Raw genomic sequence first — 21,537 nt, 5'->3', positions numbered from 1 at the left:
ACTGTTGAATTTTAAGTACATAGAAGGACAACAGGAACAGTAAAATGTTTAAATGTTTTAGTAACTTGTGTGAAAAACAGGCATTAACCAAATTCATTGATACCTGTTTCCTGTCTAGGTAAATATTTTATTCTTAACATTTGAATGTATTTAGTATTTAAGTTTCTAACCAGGATACATTAATTGGCAAAGAAACATAACTACAATGAGTCACTGCTAATTTGTTTTTTTTTACAATGAAATACTTTTAGAATTTGTTGCAGACAATTTCTTGATTGGTGCAAAACTTGTTATATTTATAGAATGCAAAATTAAATTGCATAGGCAAAGCTTGAAGAATAAAGTAAGTAACCTTCCATTCACAGGAAGAATTTTGCATGATTTTTCTAACACCAAGCTGGGCAATAAACCCTTTTGAAAATCAAGTGGTTTCAAGAGGAATTTGAGATACAGTATAGAAGCTTATTTTTCAAGATAAAAAAATTAGAAAAAGCCCTTTGATTAAAAGTAGCATTTACTACTTGTTAGATCTGAAGAAGACTGGAATATAGTGCATGCATAATTTAAAATCATCTATGTATATGCTTGCCTAAACAAAATATATAACATAAGGAAATCCCAGAGTGTATTACTCACAGATGTCTGCAAAAAGGTTATGACTGCCAGGTTTTTCCCACCAATGTGACATATAATCTATGTATAATTTATAAGTGAAAACAAAGCAATCAGGCCACATTCATAAAATCCCAATGACACATAATTTAGCAGAATCTGTGGATTAGAATTAATTGTCTCTCTTTGTTTCAAGTTCTAAATCTTAGTAAATGATTCACTGCATGTCATTACAGCTTAATATTTGCATGAAATCACAGTTTAGATGGCATAATTTAATGGCAATTAAAAACCTATTTAACCGTCATGCAAATTGGCATGAGGGCCCTTGAGTATGAAGGGTGTCTATTTCTTCAGAATCTGCAAGCTGTCATTTATACACTTTTAAACACTCCTACCACAACTGATAACAATTTTCCTGTTCATAGCAGGACAAATTGACAATAAATCATATTTTTGTTGTAAACAAAGTTTAAAATACTCTCTACGTTGCTTTAGTGCACAGAGCTATGAACAATCATTAGCAAATTGTATTTTTTTAAAAAAAAATAATAACTTGAGCATCATTTGTTCTTCAGATGCTATCTATACAGAAATAACAAAGATTTTGGTGGCATCATAGCAATTAACAAATTTATTATGGCTTACATTTCCATGGATTACAATTTATTACATCTATACAATCTATTACATCCTGAATTACAAATAAATATCCATATGCCTTGGAGGGGAAGGAAGAATTAGGGCAAATGAAATACAGGAAGTATTGGCAGTGACAACTGCATTATTAGTACTCGCCATTCACAATTTTATGATACAGCACTCAGTATAGCCAGCAAGAAGTGTTTTCTTTTTTTTACAATAACCACTTTAAAATCAGTGACAGTATGTCCCCGGAGGCTGAACTCCACTAATTTTTGAATATTTCTGATCTCAGATGTCAGATTTATCCCATTTATTCTTATAGGACAAAATTGGCAGTATCCAAGATCGTTTGAAGCATATTAATACTACAGCTCCATGATTTTTGAGTATAGATGAGAAATCCAAAAGATCCACTGATATTTTTATATGAATAACTTGATTTTGGTTCTCCTGAGTATATAAGAGAATATAAAATGCATATGCATATGCATGCTGAAATCCACACTTTTCAGTTTGGTGTTTTATTTTGCTACAGTTCACAACTCAAAAAATAATCCCAACAAACTGCTCTTCACCAATGGAAAACAATTCATGCAAGTCATGTGCACCCTGTATAATATGTGTACAATAAAATGAATTCATATTTACTTTTTCTGTCAATTTTTAAAAAAACTTTAAAATAAGTTCTTTCTATATACTTCGCTACAGCTTTTGTTTGCTGGCAAATTGGTTAGTCATTGATAAAGTTATGGGTGACCATTGCACAGTAGTATACAAAAGGCTTCAAAACTATCAATCATTTTGTTAAAATTCAGATCTCAGAACAGTCAAGCCCCATATTTTATATCTGTTTCATCAGCTGCCTAGATTCTGCAAGTCTTATGCTGAATGTGTTCTGAATGTGGATTCTATTCTCAATTTGATTTTGTTCCTAGTTTTATGTCTTTGTGTCTGCCTAGTTCAGTTCTGATCTTGTCTAAGTTACTATAGAACATTTTGCACATGTTATTGTAAGAGCACAAATGAATAGTCTTCCTTTCCATATGATATTTGCACAGAGAAGTTAAAAAGGTTTTTTTCCCATCTTGTGTCTCATTTATTTCAGTATATGATAATATATATATTTGGCCTACACAATTTGTTTTTTGTAAATCAAGGATGGAAGTATGTTATGTGTGAATGTGTGTTAATATAAAACATCAATATTTATGCAGACTATTTTCTTTTTTCTTTTGTAGGGCCACCTTCTGCTCCAAGGAATGTCATTTTTAATATAAATGAAACAGCCCTTATTTTGGAATGGAGTCCACCAATTGACACAGGAGGGAGAAAAGACCTTACCTATAATGTCATTTGTAAAAAATGTGGATCTGATACCAGCCACTGTGAGATATGTGGAGGAGGAATTCGATTTGTTCCAAGACATAATGGGCTAATAAATTCCTCAGTAACTGTGCTTGATTTTGTGTCCCACGTGAACTATACTTTTGAAATAGAAGCCATGAATGGTGTCTCTGAATTAAGCTTTTCACCGAAGCAGTTCACAGCCATCACAATTACCACAGATCAAAATGGTGAGTTTCTTGTTATTTGTGTATCAGAGCTTATACGATATGGTTAACAATATATTTTGTGAATGATTATGAGTAAATATGAAGGAAGTAGGCTTGTTCTTTCTCAGATTATTTATTCTTCCATAGTCCTATTTGGGAAAAATGGTTGCAAGATATATAATAAGACTTCAGAAACAATTTGACAAAACCAGCCTCACTTACCTTCATTCAAAAGATGCTGATTCATGTCATTTATTTTTCCTTGCGCAAGTTTAAAGATTTGTATTTTTACCATTTTGTGTATAATCCAGTGAATTTTGCTCCTATACAGTCTATTTACTGTCTTAGAAGTAGCTTGTGACTTTTATTTTAAGAGTCAGCTATCAATAAGATAAAGAAACCCGTGTTTATCTGTGCAGAACTATACTTCAGTTATTTAACTTATTAATGCACACTTCATTAATTTAATTTCACAAAAATTACCTCAGTAGCTGGTTTGTTAGGTCCAAATGTAACGTTCATTTTAAGCAGCAACAATACATACTGTATATTTACAAGTTTGTATTAATAAACATCAAATTGATGAATTGTTGGTTTTTTATAAAGACATTGTCAAATACGAATTTAAAGATCTTGCAGTTTATCCAGCATTCTACATTTGTACTAAAATACAAATACATATTTATCTGACTGAGCAGCAGGGGCATCCACAGGGGTCAAAAAATTCAAGAGGGCAGCTGTGATCATATGATTGAAGCTCTGCCTTTTTTTTACCTGTGTGTACATGTGATGCATGTAAAAAGGTAGGCTATAATCATGTGATTGTGGCTGCAATCTTGATTTTTTACTTCCCTCGTGGACACCTCTTCTGGACAGTAACATCCATTGCAAATATTACTACATATACATGGGAAAGGTTTCTCTAGTTTTAAGAAGAAGAAGAAGAACATTTCTTTAATCTGTATTTTGACAAATTTTAATATTTTTATTGTGGGTTTTATCATTCATGTATCATTTTAAATTTTGTTCAGTTTGATTTTTTTTTAATTGAGATCTTTTATTTTAGTATTAGTGGCTTGAGTGGCCTTCTTTGGATAAATGGTAGGATATAAATCAGTTAGATAAATGAATAATCTTGAGAGCCATACATTGTTAAATAATGCCTGTAATCTACAACTGAAAGTGTATCAGAGTGTAGCATTAAGCTGCTTTAATCCCATTATTTACTTTAATGGATTTAATCATTTATATCGAAAATATTATGTTTTCCTAGTGTATGAGATACTTTTTATTAGAATTGCTGCAGATGATTGATCTATTTAGAAATAAATGCAATAAATAAATAAATAAACAATAGAGTATATAATTGTTTGGTTAGTACTAAGAATTGGACAGACCTTTTTTCTGTTGTGCTGATTGTTTCTCCAGTTTTGTCATGGCCCAGTAGAAAGGAGACCAGAACAGAGGCTTTATTAGGTTATTTGCCAAGCAACAGAGTAAACATTCCAATTAGTGACAGTTGGCTGCAGCCTATATAAGAAGCTTGGCTCCCTCTCTTCTCTTTGCTGGAAACAACATCTAGTTTGGGTGTGAACCCTGTGTAGGAATTTCGTTCTTGAACCTTAGGCCCTTGGATTAGCTGCCAACCTTGACTGGGCTCTTGAATCTTGGACAAGCTTTAGACTTTGCAGGCAAGCCTTTACTTTGTTTGACATTCCTGAGTATATTGCTAACTCTGTTACCTGAAAATAAAGCTGATAATCTTCCAAGAAACTGTGTGAGAGAGAGGATGAAACCTGAAATAGGATAAATTTTAAGTAAAGGAAAATATTCTCACTGAATTATGTTACGAAGTAGAACTAACCAGTCTGATTCCAACACTTTGTGTAATGGAGCATGGTAACTGACAGTAAGAGAAGCAGTTCTGTAAATTGCGAGATGATGAACGATAGTGCTCCGTGCAGTTATTATTGAGAAACTAAAATAGGGAATATGCTAAAAAAGATTAAATTCCTAGATTTTTTTATGTTTGCACAAAAATCCTGTGAGATTAAAAATTAGGGTTAGGTAATGTGCTTTTATTTACGTTTTACTAAGTTGAGATATACAGTTATCAAGATCTATAATACAAAAATATCACAGTTCAGGAGATGCCTATATCTACATCTGAAGAACACAATAAAATGGATAAAGAGAAAATAAACCAAATTAAGCCCCTAAACAGCTTGAACCAGAGGTAAAGAATTGGGAGATGCGGCTGAGCATTCTGCGATGCTAAATCTCTAGGTAAGCACAGGAGCTTCAGCAAAGGATTGTTACCTCGTCGTGGTGCTGGAGCTTGAGCACCTCAATGATGCCATGAGCTAAACCGTGGCTAAAGCAGGGCTTGGATACAATCCCAAAAACGATCAAATGATCTCAATTTGAATTCAGGGCAAGCCATCTAACATCATAGTGATCCAAATATACGCCCCAACCACAGATGCTGAAGAAGGTGAAGTAGAGCGGTTCTGTGAGGATCTGCAGCACCTACTGGACAACACGCCTAAAAGAGATGTTATTTTCATCACGGGAGACTGGAATGCTAAGGTAGGCAGTCAAATGACACCTGGGATTACAGGTAAGCATGGCCTGGGAGAACAAAACAAAGCAGGACATAGGCTGATAGAATTTTGCCAAGACAACTCAATGTGCATAACAAACACTCTATTCCAACTACCTAAGAGACGGCTTTATACACGGACTTCACCAGATGGACAACACCGAAATCAGATTGACTACATCCTTTGCAGCCAAAGGTGGCGGACATCTGTACAGTCGGTAAAAACAAGACCTGGAGCTGACTGTAGTTCCGATCACGAACTTCTTATTGCACAATTTAGGATCAGACTCAAGAGATTAGGGAAGACCCACAGATCAGCTAGATATGAGCTCACTAATATTCCTAAGGCATAAGCAGTGAAGGTGAAGAATAGATTTAAGGGACTGGACTTAGTAGATAGGGTCCCGGAAGAACTCTGGACAGAAGTTTGCAACATTCTTCAGGAGGCGTCAACAAAATACATCCCAAAGAACGAGAAAACCAAGAAGGCAAAATGGCTGTCTGCTGAGACACTAGAAGTAGCCCAAGAAAGAAGGAAAGCAAAAGGCAACAGTGATAGGGGGAGATATGCCCAATTAAATGCAAAATTCCAGAGGTTAGCCGGAAGAGATAAGGAATTATTTTTAAACAAGCAATGCGCGGAAGTGGAAGAAGACAATAGAATAGGAAGGACAAGAGACCTCTTCCAGAAAATTAGAAACACTGGAGGTAAATTCCAGGCAAAAATGGGTATGATCAAAAACAAAGGTGGCAAGGACCTAACAGAAGAAGAAGAGATCAAGAAAAGGTGGCAAGAATATACAGAAGACCTGTATAGGAAGGATAACAATATCGGGGATAGCTTTGACGGTGTGGTCAGTGAGCTAGAGCCAGACATCCTGAAGAGTGAGGTTGAATGGGCTTTAAGAAGCATTGCTAATAACAAGGCAGCACGAGACGACGGCATCCCAGCTGAACTGTTCAAAATCTTGCAAGATGATGCTGTCAAGGTAATGCATGCTATACGCCAGCAAATTTGGAAAACACAAGAATGGCCATCAGACTGGAAAAAATCGACTTATATCCCCATACCAAAAAAGGGAAACACTAAAGAATGTTCAAACTATCGAACAGTGGCACTCATTTCACATGCCAGTAAGGTAATGCTCAAGATCCTGCAAGGTAGACTTCAGCAGTTCATGGAGCGAGAATTGCCAGATGTACAAGCTGGGTTTAGAAAAGGCAGAGGAACTAGGGACCAAATTGCCAATATCCGCTGGATAATGGAAAAAGCCAGGGAGTTTCAGAAAAACATCTATTTCTGTTTTATTGACTATTCTAAAGCCTCTGACTGTGTGGACCATAACAAATTGTGGCAAGTTCTTAGTGGTATGGGGATACCAAGTCCTCTTGTCTGCCTCCTGAAGAATCTGTATAACGACCAAGTAGCAACAGTAAGAACAGACCACGGAACAATGGACTGGTTTAAGATTGGGAAAGGAGTACGGCAGGGCTGTATCCTTCCACCCTACCTATTCAACTTGTATGCAGAACACATCATGCGACATGCTGGGCTTGAGGAATCCAAGGCTGGAGTTAAAATCGCTGAAAGAAAGATTAACAATCTCAGATAAGCAGATGATACCACTTTGATGGCTGAAAGCGAAGAGGAACTGAGGAGCCTTATGATGAAGGTGAAAGAAGAAAGTGCAAAAGCTGGCTTGCAGCTAAACCTCAAAAAAACCAAGATTATGGCAACCAGCTTGATTGATAACTGGCAAATAGAGGGAGAAAATGTAGAAGCAGTGAAAGACTTTGTATTCCTAGGTGTGAAGATTACTGCAGATGCTGACTGCAGTCAGGAAATCAGAAGACGCTTAATCCTTGGGAGAAGAGCAATGACAAATCTCGATAAAATAGTTAAGAGCAGAGACATCACACTGACAACAAAGGTCCACATAGTTAAAGCAATGGTGTTTCCCATAGTAACGTATGGCTGTGAGAGCTGGACCATAAGGAAGGCTGAGAGAAGGAAGATTGATGCTTTGGAACTGTGGTGTTGGAGGAAAATTCTGAGAGTGCCTTGGACTGCAAGAAGATCAAACCAGTCCATCCTCCAGGAAATAAAGCCAGACTGCTCACTTGAAGGAATGATATTAAAGGCAAAACTGAAATACTTTGGCCACATAATGAGAAGACAGGACAGCCTGGAGAAGATGCTGATGCTAGGGAGAGTGGAAGGCAAAAGGAAGAGGGACTGACCAAGGGCAAGATGGATAGATGATATTCTAGAGGTGATGGATTAATCCCTGGGGGAGGTGGCATGTAAAGATGGAAAACCCAGAAGCAGTGGCTAATTGCAACTGGGTACTCCACCCTTACATATTGTTGAGAATGAGGGAAGGATGAGAGACAGTGAAGAAACAATGGGCAAGAAGGGAACAACCAGCAACTGTCCCACCCACAACAGAAGATGTGGAAAGCTATCATCAAGTGAACTGTCAGCACAGAGGGAGGCCACCAAGAATGCTGAGAGGAAGGGGTGGGCCATGGAGAAGGTGGGAAGCTTAAAAAGGGGGGGCAGGAGGAAGTAGAATCCAGTCGTGGCTTTAACGGAGTAAGATACAGTTCTAATAAAGAACTCCACATATCCCTAGTGGCTTGTGCTGTGAGTTACTGGGCTTAGATCTTAAGATCAAATTTTTCACAGGTAGATGCAATGAAACTTCTACTACAAGATGCCTGGACATAGGGAGTTGGGACAGCTGAGCTTTATTTGAAACAGACTTTGCCCAACTTAACTGCCCTCGAAGTTGGGCAGGGCCCATTTCCTGATGGCGGCTGAGTTTTCTACTTAGCCAGGCAATTTCTGGCCAGATGACCAGGCTCGCTGCAGTACAGACACAGACCTTCATGTCTTCTCTTATCCTTTTCTGAAGGGGTAAGTTTGGACCTAGCTCCCCTCACTTTTTCCCCTTAGATGAAAAAGCACCTAGAATTTTTTTTTTTTTAAAAAAAGGCAGTTAGAGGGAGAATCCTACAGGATAATATTATTACCCTAGGCTAGGCTTATCAGGGTATTGCTTATGTAATGCCCTGACTAAACGGGGTGCACAAAAGTATTGGCTCACCACCCACTCATTCTCAGCTTCCGAGAGGTGTTTCCATTACACCAGGTACTGCAATGGTCTTCGTCAGCATCTGGAGTCTAAGATGGCTAGGACCTCAAAGTGTTGCTCCCCTTCCACTAGCGTAGGGGAGGGTGGTGGTGGATCAGGGTGCCATCACACAATGACCGCACCAGTTTAAGCAGGCAACGGTGGAAAATTGGGTGAATTTTGCGCAAGTTCTTCAGCAGTTAGAGTTGTACAGTAACATCGTTGATGACTCTTGTAATCAAAAATGGGGCAACATATTTCAGGCCTAGTTTCTTCGAAGGCTAAGTGGATTTTAAGTATTTAGTAGATAAATAAACCTTATCTCCCACCTTCAGGGACCACTTGGGGAACCGTTTGTGGTCAGCGTACTTTTTGTTGTCTTCCTTGGCATCATCAAGGGCCTTTACAATCATAGGCCATCTGTCTCTCATCTGTGTGATCCAGTCATCTAAGGATAATTTTTTTGTGTGGATCTGTGGAAGTTCTGGAAAGGCCACAAAGTCTTGTCCATTAGCAACCTGTAATGGAGTAAATCCAGTGCTTGTATGTAACGCGTTATTGTATGCCACCTCAGTGAACAGGAGTAAATCCACTGAATTGTCCTGTTGGTGACTGATGTAGCACCTCAGGTATTGTTCAAGAATCTGGTTTCTCCATTCACTTGCTCTGTTCACTTGCCCCATTCACTTGCTCCATTCACTTGCCCTGTCCAGGTGGTAGACAGAGCTTAAGCCTTGTTCCACCCCGATAAATTTAAGAAATTGCTTCCAGAATCTGGTGGTGAATTGAGTTCTTTGATCACTAATTATATATTTGGGGGCACTGTGGAGGTGATAAATGTGGTGGATGAACATCCTGGCTAGTTAACTGGCCGTGGGAAGTCCGGTACACGGGATGAAGTGAGTCTATTTAGAAAACAGGTCCATAACAACCCATATGACAGCGGGAATTTGTCTTCGGTGGAATTTTCTGAGTCATTGTAGGACTCGTGGTGTTTCCTTTCCAAGGCCGTCACTACTGGTGCCTTGACCTTCCTGGGTGGGACTTTCAAGTTGTAGTTACCGCTCTTGGGCTTTCCTAGCTTCATGGGGGTTGGCTGCTCGGTGTCCCTCCTTCCCGCATTGGAAGCACAAGCCTTTTCATGCTCTATGCTCCTTTTCCTCATCCCCAGGGTGGTCTGGAGTCTTTCGTGAAGGGGGGGCATGATCCTGTGGCATACGATCATTGCTGGCACCTCACCTAAGCCCATACTTCCCAACTTCTCCCAGGCATATCAAGTCTCTTAATGACTTAGGGCTCCCTCAAGCTAGGGACCACTCAAGAATCTCAGGGTGCAGGCCTCCCTTGAAATGTTTGATCTTTAAGGACTCAGGCTAGTCGGTAAGCCTTCCTGCTAGAGTCTTGAACTCTATAGCATACTCACACTGACTTGCTTCCTTGTCTTATAGTTTGCATACTAGCTCTGGCTCTAATCACTACTAGTGGGTCTTCAAATCGCTCTTTTAGTGCCTCGTAAAGGTCTGGAAGTTTTGGAGTTCTGGGGCTATGGCCTCATGCAATCCCTCCAACCATTCTGCTGCCTCTGGCCTGAGGCACCCCAATATGTATTGCACCTTGGCATCTTCAGACCTAAAAGCCTCTTCAAATTCTTCCATAAACCCCTTTATGTGTGTTAAGAAGCACGCCAGCTGCTTGGAGTCTCCAGTAAATGTGATGCTCAGGTCTCTGTCCCTGAAAGACTCCTCCCTCTTCTGTGGGTCACTCAGCCTTGTGATGTTCAGGGTTCCTAAATGCCAGGTGCCTGGTGTGACACCCCCCACCCCTGCATTGCAACACCTGGACTTGTTGTGTTTTCACCTATAGAGGGTGGCCACCTTCCTCGTAGTGCAGCACCACCTGCCATTGCTCCAGCCTGGGTTTTGGGCCTTCTGGCTTTAGCCACCACCCCACTTTTGTGCATTCCATGTGGTGCCACAGTGGCTGGGGTCTCTGCCTCCTCAGGGACCAGTATGATCTCCCCGCAGGTGAGTATTCCACCTTTTCTGGCTGCTTTTGCTGGGATTCCTTGACCGGGCTGCACTCCTCTCCCTATCACTATCACTGCAGTGCCATTTACTGCTGCTTGAAATTTGATTTTCCCACCTTTGAGCAGCTCTGACTTTCTCTATGCTCCGCTCACTTGCTTACCTCTCTGCTTGGGACTCAGGGGTCTCATGTCCCAGGGTTCCAGTGCCGCCCCCTCACAGGCCACAGGCCCCTCATCCCATTCTCAGTTACTGCTCACACTGCCAACCATCACTGTGCAGGGCTGTGCCCAGAGTCTAGCTTCCAGATCAGGTGTTCTACTGCTCCTTGTAGGGCCAACACATCCTGTTCTAGCCCACCATCCTGACTTCATATTCCGTAGGCAAGTACTTCATGCATGGGTTGGAGCTTGCTGCCATCTGTCTGTGTTTGGGTGCCAGAGGGTCTCCAGGGTCCACAGGCTGCCTGGGAGCCATGCCTCAGTTACTGGGGTCCAAGGGTCTGCTCTGGGTAGGCTGCCACAGTTCTGCTGCTTAGTGTTCCCTGCTCTTCCCCCCATTCTGGTGCTCACCCTTCCAGGCTGTCTTGTGTTCAAAGTGTGGTGGCATCTCCTAGAGGGAGCACGACATGTAATAGAAGTGAGAACTGATCACTGGAATTTGGAGCACCTGAAAACGGCACAGAACTTGAACCAACACCAAATTTGTTGGTCCTTGTTCTTCTTGCACTTTAACTTCAAAGTCACATATATTCCTCCTGGGCAGAACCAAAGACCTGATGTTTTATCCAGGAAACCTGAGGGGGCTCTCCCCCACTGCCTCACCTGGTAATTCCAGTAGAAAAATTTGCTGCAACCCAAGATTTATTTATTTATTTGTTTAGTAAATTTATACCACCGCCCATCTCCCCCAATGGGGGACTCTGGGCAGTTTACAATAAATATCATTAAAAACATAGCCACATAAAAATTATATTAAAATATACATAAAAACAAATGTAAAATCCAAGTGGAGATGGAACACAATCACTAAGAGGTGCTATGGCACCAGCCATCCCCAGGTGGAGCTATCACTCTCCCCCTCCCAAGCAAGGCAGCAGAACCAGGTCTTGTTTCTTCCTGAAGAGCGAGGAAACCTGTCTCAACTCCGGGGGCAAGATGTTCCAAAGGGCGGGCGCCACTGCAGAGAAGGCTCGCCTCCTGGACCCTGCTAGATGAAATTCCTTTGCTGATGGGGTCCATAGCATGCCCTCCCTGCCTAACTGGATGGGACAGGTTGATGTTATGGGGACGAGACAGTCCCTCAGGTACCCTGGTCCCATGCCATGTAGGGCTTTAAAGGTGATAACCAACACCTTGAATTGGACCGGAAGCAAACTGGTACCCAATGCAGCTCGCGTAACAGTAATGTCACATGGGCTGATTTTACAGACCCAATAACTGTCCGCGCAGCTGCGTTCTGGACCAGCTGAAGCTTCCAAATACTTTTCAAGGGTAGCCCCATGTACAGTGCATTGCAGTAGTCTCTATGGGAGATGACAAGGGCATGAGTGACTGTTCGGAGGGCATCTCGGTCCAGGAATGGGTGTAGCTGGCACACCACCCGAAGGTGTGCAAAGATGGTGGGGATTTGCTTCTACAACTCCAGGAACAACAACAGAAAGACACCTTCATGAAGAAAAAAAAGGAAGAATTACCCAAACTTCCAGCTGAGCAAGCAGCACTATGGAATTGGAACAATGACTTGCTATGTTTCTGAGGTTGTTATTATGTTCCCCCTGGGGAACTTCATGAAAAAATACTTTGTTGGTGCCATAATAACCCAGCCACAGGCCATTTTGGATTTTTCAAGTCTCTGAATCTCTTGTCATGGGAATAGATCATCCTGGAGAAAATCTACCTATGTGATCACTAGGCGTCAAAAACCACACGATGCCACATAATCAATCAATTAATCGTTCCATATTTTTGCAAACCTTATAGGTTTACTTACTTACTTATTTATTTATATCTATTCAGTCATGTCTGATTCTCATAGACTGCCTGGACAAGTCCCGGCAATTTTTTTCGGAAGTGGTTTGCCATTGCCTCCTTCGTAGGGCTGAGAGTGACTGGCTAAAGGTCACCCAGCTGGCTTTGTGCCTAAAGTGCAACTAGAACTCACATTCTCCCAGTTTCTAGTCTGATGCCTAACCACTACACCAAACTGTTTATTTAAGGCTATATTAACTTTAAAATAGTATTTCTAATCATGTACTTTTATCTATATTTATGACTGGATTTTATAATGAAGAAAGCCATGATTTCTAGCTCCATAGTTTAGATGACATTTTAAAATACTCTTTCACAACTAAGTAAAGTTTAAATATGCTTCCTAGGAAACAATAACACAAAGAAAGAGTTCCTGTAAAAAAAAGTTAACTTACCAGGGAAATATGCAGATAACATGGTCACTATGAAATTGTTTCCTTAGTAATCTGTCCTTTTTCTAGATTTTTTTTTTTTTTGCTTTGGCCATTGTAACAAGGCAGTCTAATACTAGCAAGCAGTACAAGCATACAAGTTAGTTTCTATGTTTATTAACAATTCTTCTTCTTCTTCCTGTCCTTAGAACAATTTCTATTATTTATTTTTCTATTCTTTTTCTCCACTGAAAGCTATAGATTTTTTTAAAAAAATTAATCTGTCCACTATCTAATATTTTAGAATAATCAATTCCTACTTGTAAAGTTGTCTAGTTGAATACTGTAGATTTTTCATACAGTTTACAAGCTGATACAAACCAATTATAACTTTTTCTTATTTCATTGTGTATTGGTTGTTCTGTGGTATGACTCGTTCTATGGTTTAATGTCTTCTGTTGTAATTGCTTTTAGCCGACCTTACCTTTATTATTTATGTAATATCTTTCTAAACTTCCTTCACCCTAATTGATTCCAGGGCACTTGCAGTACATCTCAAAACCTATTGCAATTTTTTAAAAATATGATTATTAAAAAATGTCATCTCAAAATAAAAATCTGGATGGCACTATTTCTAAATCATGACAGCATATTCACTCTGTGATCATTTAGCCAGAGATGGCATTATCATTCCCCCTAAGCAAACACTAACAGAATGTTTTTTTAAGGATTATTTGAACAGAATGAGAGAAAATTGTAGTCAAGGCCCAAGGAAACGTGAGCTTTTGTGCTGGAATGGAAAACAGATTTTTAATTTAAATTGAGTTAATTCTGGAAAAATGGCACACAATAGCATCATGAAAATTTAACTGTCCTGATTCTGGCTGAAAAAAGGAAAAGATATAGATATATTAGAGAAGTAAGATAGAAAAGAGATTGATATATTTTGAGAAGTAGTACATTATGGAATAATTGTAGAATTAATAGTGGATTCAGCTTTAAAATTGTAAACTCTATTATAATTATATGTCAGTAGAAATAATTAGGTTAATTAAGTGATTGTTAATTGTATGTCTGGTTATGTATACACACATGTTTGATGGAAATGGATCTAGTTTTTGTTTGTTTTGTTCTGTTGTTTTAAGGAAATATTGTTGTTGTTTATTCGTTTAGTCGTTTCCGACTCTTCGTGACTTCATGGACCAGCCCACGCCAGAGCTTCCTGTCGGTCGTCAACACCCCCAGGCCCCCCAGGGACGGGTCCGTCACCTCTAGAATATCATCCATCCATCTTGCCCTTGGTCGGCCCCTCTTCCTTTTGCCCTCCACTCTCCCTAGCATCAGCATCTTCTCCAGGCTGTCCTGTCTTCTCATTATGTGGCCAAAGTATTTCAGTTTTGCCTTTAATATCATTCCCTCAAGTGAGCAGTCTGGCTTTATTTCCTGGAGGATGGACTGGTTGGATCTTCTTGCAGTCCAAGGCACTCTCAGAATTTTCCTCCAACACCACAGTTCAAAAGCATCTATCTTCCTTCTCTCAGCCTTCCTTATGGTCCAGCTCTCACAGCCATATGTTACTACGGGGAACACCAATGCTTTAACTATGCGGACCTTTGTTGTCAGTGTGATGTCTCTGCTCTTGACTATTTTATCAAGATTTGTCATTGCTCTTCTCCCAAGGATTAAGCGTCTTCTGATTTCCTGACTGCAGTCAGCATCTGCAGTAATCTTTGCACCTAGGAATACAAAGTCTTTCACTGCTTCTACATTTTCTCCCTCTATTTGCCAGTTATCAATCAAGCTGGTTGCCATAATCTTGGTTTTTTTGAGGTTTAGCTGCAAACCAGCTTTTGCACTTTCTTCTTTCACCTTCATCATAAGGCTCCTCAGTTCCTCTTCACTTTCAGCCATCAAAGTGGTATCATCTGCATATCTGAGATTGTTAATGTTTCTTCCAGAGATTTTAACTCCAGCCTTGGATTCCTCAAGCCCAGCTTGTCGCATGATGTGTTCTGCATACAAGTTGAATAGGTAGGGTGAGCGTATACAGCCCTGCCGTACTTCTTTCCCAATCTTAAACCAGTCCGTTGTTCCGTGGTCTGTTCTTACTGTTGCTACTTGGTCGTTATACAGATTCTTCAGGAGGCAGACAAGAGGACTTGATATCCTCATACCACTAAGAACTTGCCACAATTTGTTATGGTCCACACAGTCAAAGGCTTTAGAATAGTCAATAAAACAGAAATAGATGTTTTTCTGAAACTCCCTGGCTTTTTCCATTATCCAGCAGATATTAGCAATTTGGTCCCTAGTTCCTCTGCCTTTTCTAAAGCCAGCTTGTACATCTGGCAATTCTCGCTCCATGAACTGCTGAAGTCTACCTTGCAGGATCTTGAGCATTACCTTACTGGCATGTGAAATGAGTGCCACTGTTCGATAGTTTGAACATTCTTTAGTGTTTCCCTTTTTTGGTATGGGGATATAAGTTGATTTTTTCCAATCTGATGGCCATTCTTGTGTTTTCCAAATTTGCTGGCATATAGCATGCATTACCTTGACAGCATCATCTTGCAAGATTTTGAACAGTTCAGCTGGGATGCCGTCATCTCCTGCTGCCTTGTTATTAGCAATGCTTCTTAAGGCCCACTCAACCTCACTCTTCAGGATGTCTGGCTCTAGCTCACTGACCACACCGTCAAAGCTATCCCCGATATTGTTATCCTTCCTATACAGGTCTTCTGTATATTCTTGCCACCTTTTCTTGATCTCTTCTTCTTCTGTTAGGTCCTTGCCATCTTTGTTTTTGATCATACCCATTTTTGCCTGGAATTTACCTCCAGTGTTTCTAATTTTCTGGAAGAGGTCTCTTGTCCTTCCTATTCTATTGTCTTCTTCCACTTCCGCGCATTGCTTGTTTAAAAATAATTCCGTATCTCTTCCGGCTAACCTCTGGAATTTCGCATTTCATTGGGCATATCTCCCCCTATCACTGTTGCCTTTTGCTTTCCTTCTTTCTTGGGCTACTTCTAGTGTCTCGGCAGACAGCCATTTTGCCTTCTTGGTTTTCTCTTTCTTTGGGATGTATTTTGTTGCCGCCTCCTGAACAATGCTGCCAACTTCTGTCCATAGTTCTTCCGGGACCCTATCTACTAAGTCCAGTCCCTTAAATCGATTCTTCACCTCTACTGCATATTCCTTAGGAATATTAGTGAGCTCATATCTAGCTGATCTGTGGGTCTTCCCTAATCTCTTGAGTCTGATCCTAAATTGTGCAATAAGAAGTTCGTGATTGGAACTACAGTCAGCTCCAGGCCTTGTTTTTACTGACTGTACAGATGTCTGCCACCTTTGGCTGCAAAGGATGTAATCAATCTGATTTCGGTGTTGTCCATCTGGTGAAGTCCAAGTATAAAGCCGTCTCTTAAGTTGTTGGAAGAGAGTGTTTGTTATGCAGAGTGAATTGTCTTGGCAAAATTCTATCAGCCTATGTCCTGCTTCATTTTGTTCTCCCAGGCCATACTTACCTGTAATTCGAGGTGTCATTTGACTGCCCACCTTAGCATTCCAGTCTCCTGTGATGAAAATAACATCTCTTTTAGGCGTGTTGTCCAGTAGGTGCTGCAGATCCTCATAGAACTGCTCTACTTCAGCTTCTTCAGCATTTGTAGTTGGGGCGTATATTTGGATCACTGTGATGTTAGATGGCTTGCCCTGAATTCAAATTGAGATCATTCTGTCGTTTTTTGGGTTGTATCCAAGCACTGCTTTAGCCACTTTACTATTAATTATGAAGGCTACTCCATTTCTTCTGTGGTCCTCTTGTCCACAGTAGTAGATCTGGTGGTCATTTGATGTGAAGTGGCCCATTCCAGTCCATTTCAGTTCACTGACGCCCAGAATGTCTATCTTTAATCTTGACAGTTCACCAATAACCACATCCAATTTGCCCTGGCTCATAGATCTTACATTCCAGGTTCCAATGGTGTGTTGATCCTTAGAACATCAGATTCACCGTTCACCACCAGCACTGTTGGCTGCTAGCCGTCCTTTCGGCTTTGAACTAGCTGCGTCATCACGTCTGGGGCTAGTTGAGCTCATCCTCTGTTCCTCCCCAGTAGCATTTTGACCATCTTCCGACCTGGGGGTCTCATCTTCCGATGGTATACCGACATATCTCTGGTTGTACTGATCCATTTAGTTTTCACGGCAAGAATACTAGGGTGGGTTGCCATTACCTTCCCCAGGGATCGCATTTAGTCTGACCTCTCTATCATGACCTTCCCATCTTGGGTGGCCCTTCACGGTTTAGCTTATGGCATCATTGAGGTGCTCAAGCTCCAGCACCACGACAAGGTAACGATCCTTTGCTGAAGAAGGAAATATTAAACAGTATATTTTATCCTATATTCAGTTTGGGGTGGGAGGCAATCCCACTTATAAAAGAAACAAAGGGAACCAAGGAAAGAGCAATCTCTTCAGACCAATTTCAGAAGTGGACATTTTGGGCCACGATAAAGTCTATATTCAGCCTTCTTCTTTCTCAGGCTTTCCTAAAATTGTGACTGGTACAATCGGAGTTGACAATGCCCATAGCAGGTATGCATTAACAGTTACAAACCAAGGATCACCATGTACAAAGGTGCTTGAAGATACAGTTTGTTAGCACATACTACCATTAAACACTTTGTCTCTTCTGGACTGTCGCATATGATTTATACAAGCAATTATTTATCTGAGATTTGTCTTTCATTTCAGTTATCAAATTATAGGCTATTACGCTATTCAGAGTTCTGAATGTAATTCCAAACAAAACTGACAAGCAATGGAGCCAATTTCTAATTTGGCACTTTACAGTTCAGAAAGAAAGAGATTTTATTTTATGCATCTAAGTTAGTCAACAAAAAATTGGAATGATTCAGATGAATGAATATTAGCATTGTTCTCCTTTTTCAAAATCAGATTGTTTCTCTAACATTAATTAATGCTGACATTTTACCAGTTGAAGATCAATAAAGGTCTGAATATAGTTCTGAAACAAAAGAAAATATATGGTTCAGTATTTCAGAATTATATGGGCCCATAAAAATGATTCTGAGAACCTTTCCCAAAACTTTTTCATGAATAGTTTTGCAGTATTGTTTCTCCATGATTGGTATTTTTAAAATTTTCCTTTAAGTCAAACTCTGTTCCTTATGATATTTACATCTCGGTATTTATATAAACCTAGATTACTGTCACTATTACATAAACTATCATAAATTAATAATTTGCCTTTAACAAGAGCAATGTAATATGACATGTAGCATATGTAGTTTCTGTAGCTGAACTGGTATCATTGCAGATCTATTAACTACATATATTAGAAGTACATCTCTTTTAAAATTGGCATCTCCAAGACATAACTTCAAAGCATTACCTATGTGCAGATTCAGGTTGCAGTGCTTGCTTCTGTTCACAGATAATCTTGCTGAAGCAGTGTGAGCTAACTCCACCATTTGATTATTTAATTGCACTTGTATACTACTATTCATAGAAACAAATAATAGGGTATTAACCATAGCATTAAAACAATAAAACAATAGAATAAAATATCTATTTAAAGTATTAACTACCATAGATCATACCATATCTGCTAGAGAGGAAACTGAGTTTCCATAAATGCATGGTAAAACAAATGAGAATTAGCCTTGATGAAATGTGAGGTAGTTCAGTTCCAGGCCTACTTTTTGGAATGAGGATTTTATATTTGCAACCTTCTCTCATGTCCCTATTTGTTTTTCTTTCCTTGTGGAACAAGCCAAACCTTCTCCCCAGATCTAAGAATATAGGTGTATGGAAGATGAAACCCTGCTGCTTAAAACTGTAGGGATTAAATCTTAGTCTCTATTTTCCTCTCTTTCCTCTATCTGATCAAAGAGGCAAATAATTGTTTTTTTCATTATGAAGAATAATCCCAAATGGATTAATGAAACAGAATTCCACCAAAATTTAAATATAGCACTGGGGAGGCCCTGAATATGTTGACTCATGAAAAATTGAGCATCATATGCAAACATGAGCAGCTATGCTATTTGTTATATTTTGATGTTAATTTTTATATTTCCAGAAATATCTTTTTTCATATGGCATATTTTTAATATTATGATTTAAGTTCACTGTTTTGAAATATAACCTGCATGGTTTTACCTTTAAGGAATTAAAACTCACTGGGTGATTTTTAGACAGAAACTTTCTCAGTTCAATGTATTTTGCACAGTTTTTGTGGTAGGAAAGAATGTGGAAGGGAAATACTATGTATGCTGCCTTAAGCTTTCATAGGAAACAAAAATATAATGAATAAATAAAAATATATCAAATAAAGTTATGTTCTTGTTTATGCTCTTGTTACTTATCAGTTTGATCAATTATACCAATACTTCACACTGTCTAAATATGATCCTTTTGTTACCTACAATTCATTTGGGGACTGATTGTAAATGTGTAAGTTCCTTCACCTTGTGTTTGTCTTTACTGTCACCCCATAGTAAAGCTCCAAATGAACAATAAATTACAAATGTATGCTTCAATATTTATTTTTCAAAGACATTTGTGATAAACCATTGTACTTTCAAGCTATAGTTAAAGAGAATCTAAGGTTTCTTAGATGGAAATCTCATTTCTTCATTATTACAATCAAAAGAAAAATCCACTACTATCCAGCCCTAAGTGGCTGAAGAAAATATATTGTGTTCAAGTACAATTGGTCACTTTAACTGAGAACAAATAGAAGCAAACTATTATAATTGTGAAAAGATAATTCTTAAGTCTGATCCTCCATTGTTTTTAATATATTGCCATCAATTATATGTTTGACAGCACAAATTACCCTTCTCATAGGATATCAAGATTACTTTCAAATATCCCTCAAGTATCCCTCAATATCCATCAAGTATCAAGAAGTATTTTCAAATATTCCTTCTTGGGGGAGATGAGAATTCTTTATCTTAGGTGTTTGTGAACACCAGACTAAAACTATGACCTTATTCCAAATAATATTCTAGTGAAATTAGGTGACATTCTGAAATTAATTTAAGGATACAGTTATCACAAAGAGGGACGTGGTGGCGCTGTGGGTTAAACTGCTGAACTGCTGAGCTTGCCGATTGGAAGGTTGGCGGTTCAAATCCGTGTGATGGGGTGAGCTCCCATTGCTAGTCCCAGCTCCTGCCTACCTAGCAGTTCGAAAACATGCCAATGTGAGTAGATTAATAGCTACTGCTTCAGCAGGCAGGTAACAGCATTCCATTTAGTCATGCCGGCCACATGACCACGGAAGTGTCTACGGACAAACACCGGCTCTTTGGCTTTGAAACGGAGATGAGCACCACCCCCTAGAGTCAGACATGACTGGACTTAATGTCAAGGGAAACATTTACCTTTACTTACAGTTATCACAATTTTTTTTCTTAACAAAAATGCACTCCATTTATTTTCCATTTTTTAAAAACAATAATTCTGGAAAAAAAAATGTTACAAAACTCTTTAAAACTTTTGAATTATATTCAGACTAGTTAGTGACAATAGCTATTAATTCTTTTCAACAATGGTAATTTATGATAATACTTCTAGGATCATGCTTTCCTCATACAAAACTGGCACAGCTGCCATTGTAGCATCCTAATCTATATCCTAATCAATTCAATGTTGGACCGAATTTGAAATCTTTACTAAGAGACTGTAACATGCACATTGATTCCATGGCCACCCCATAGAGTTCCTTAGAGAAAGAGATGCACACTAGTCAATTGCTCATGGGCATAAAGAAAGAGTTACAACTTTACCATGGCTTCATGTGTTTATAGGATTAAAAAAAAAGGAATAGTCTAGAAATAGTCTTCTCATTCTGAAGAGCTGATCTGCTTTTTTGTGTTACTGCTGCATGGTTATCTGCTCAAGTTTGAACTAAGAAATCCTATTCTAATTAAGATACTTTGTGGCTCATTTTTCTCAGCAACAAAATGCACCTCACATCGCCAGTCTGATTAGCATTTTCTTCTGATTCTCTTTTCCTCTTTTGTTGTGGTGGTAGGTTTTTTTAAAATTATTATTAGTATTGTGGGGTGGGCTATATATCTGTGAAATCTTATTTTTATGAATATTTATGTACACCATTCAGATTCTGTTGACCTGGATGGTTTAATTTTAATTTTATTCTTATTATTATTTTTATTGTAAACCACCCAGAGTTCCCCATTGAGGGAGGTGGGCGGTGATATACATTTTAATTAATTAATTAATTAATTAGAAATTTGGGAGGGAGGGAGGGCTTATTTGGTTAGATCTTACCTTATATTATAACCTGTCTTGAACTTATGGAAAATTACACACCTTTATGTAAATAAAGATAGCTCAATTGAAAACCATTTAATTTTTTCCAACAGCTCAGTAGGTATAATTTTCAAATAAGGATACTTAAAACTGCAGTTCCTATTTAAAGATTAAGGAAAATGTTTGTGTATTATGCTGTATTAAGCTCCACGCCAAAATGCATTTATCCCGAATAGAGCCATGCCAGTTATATAGC

At 39.0% G+C, this 21,537-nt stretch overlaps 1 protein-coding gene across 2 annotated transcripts in view; it reads left to right on the top strand.

Moving 5' to 3' along the window:
- EPHA6 (EPH receptor A6) overlaps nt 1–21,537 on the top strand; it is a 406,991-nt gene that overhangs the window by 128,271 nt on the left and 257,183 nt on the right. For both annotated transcript variants that reach the window (XM_063305542.1, XM_063305541.1), the window contains exon 3: nt 2,496–2,831. In XM_063305542.1, the coding sequence (XP_063161612.1) occupies nt 2,496–2,831 (336 nt within the window). The remainder of the gene's footprint in view (nt 1–2,495; nt 2,832–21,537) is intronic.

This window comes from Candoia aspera, chromosome 5 (assembly GCF_035149785.1).
Source record: "Candoia aspera isolate rCanAsp1 chromosome 5, rCanAsp1.hap2, whole genome shotgun sequence".
In the NCBI taxonomy this organism is placed as follows: domain Eukaryota; kingdom Metazoa; phylum Chordata; class Lepidosauria; order Squamata; family Boidae; genus Candoia; species Candoia aspera.
The sequence above is the reverse complement of the archived record's forward strand: the minus strand, read 5'-3'. Positions and strand labels throughout refer to the sequence as shown.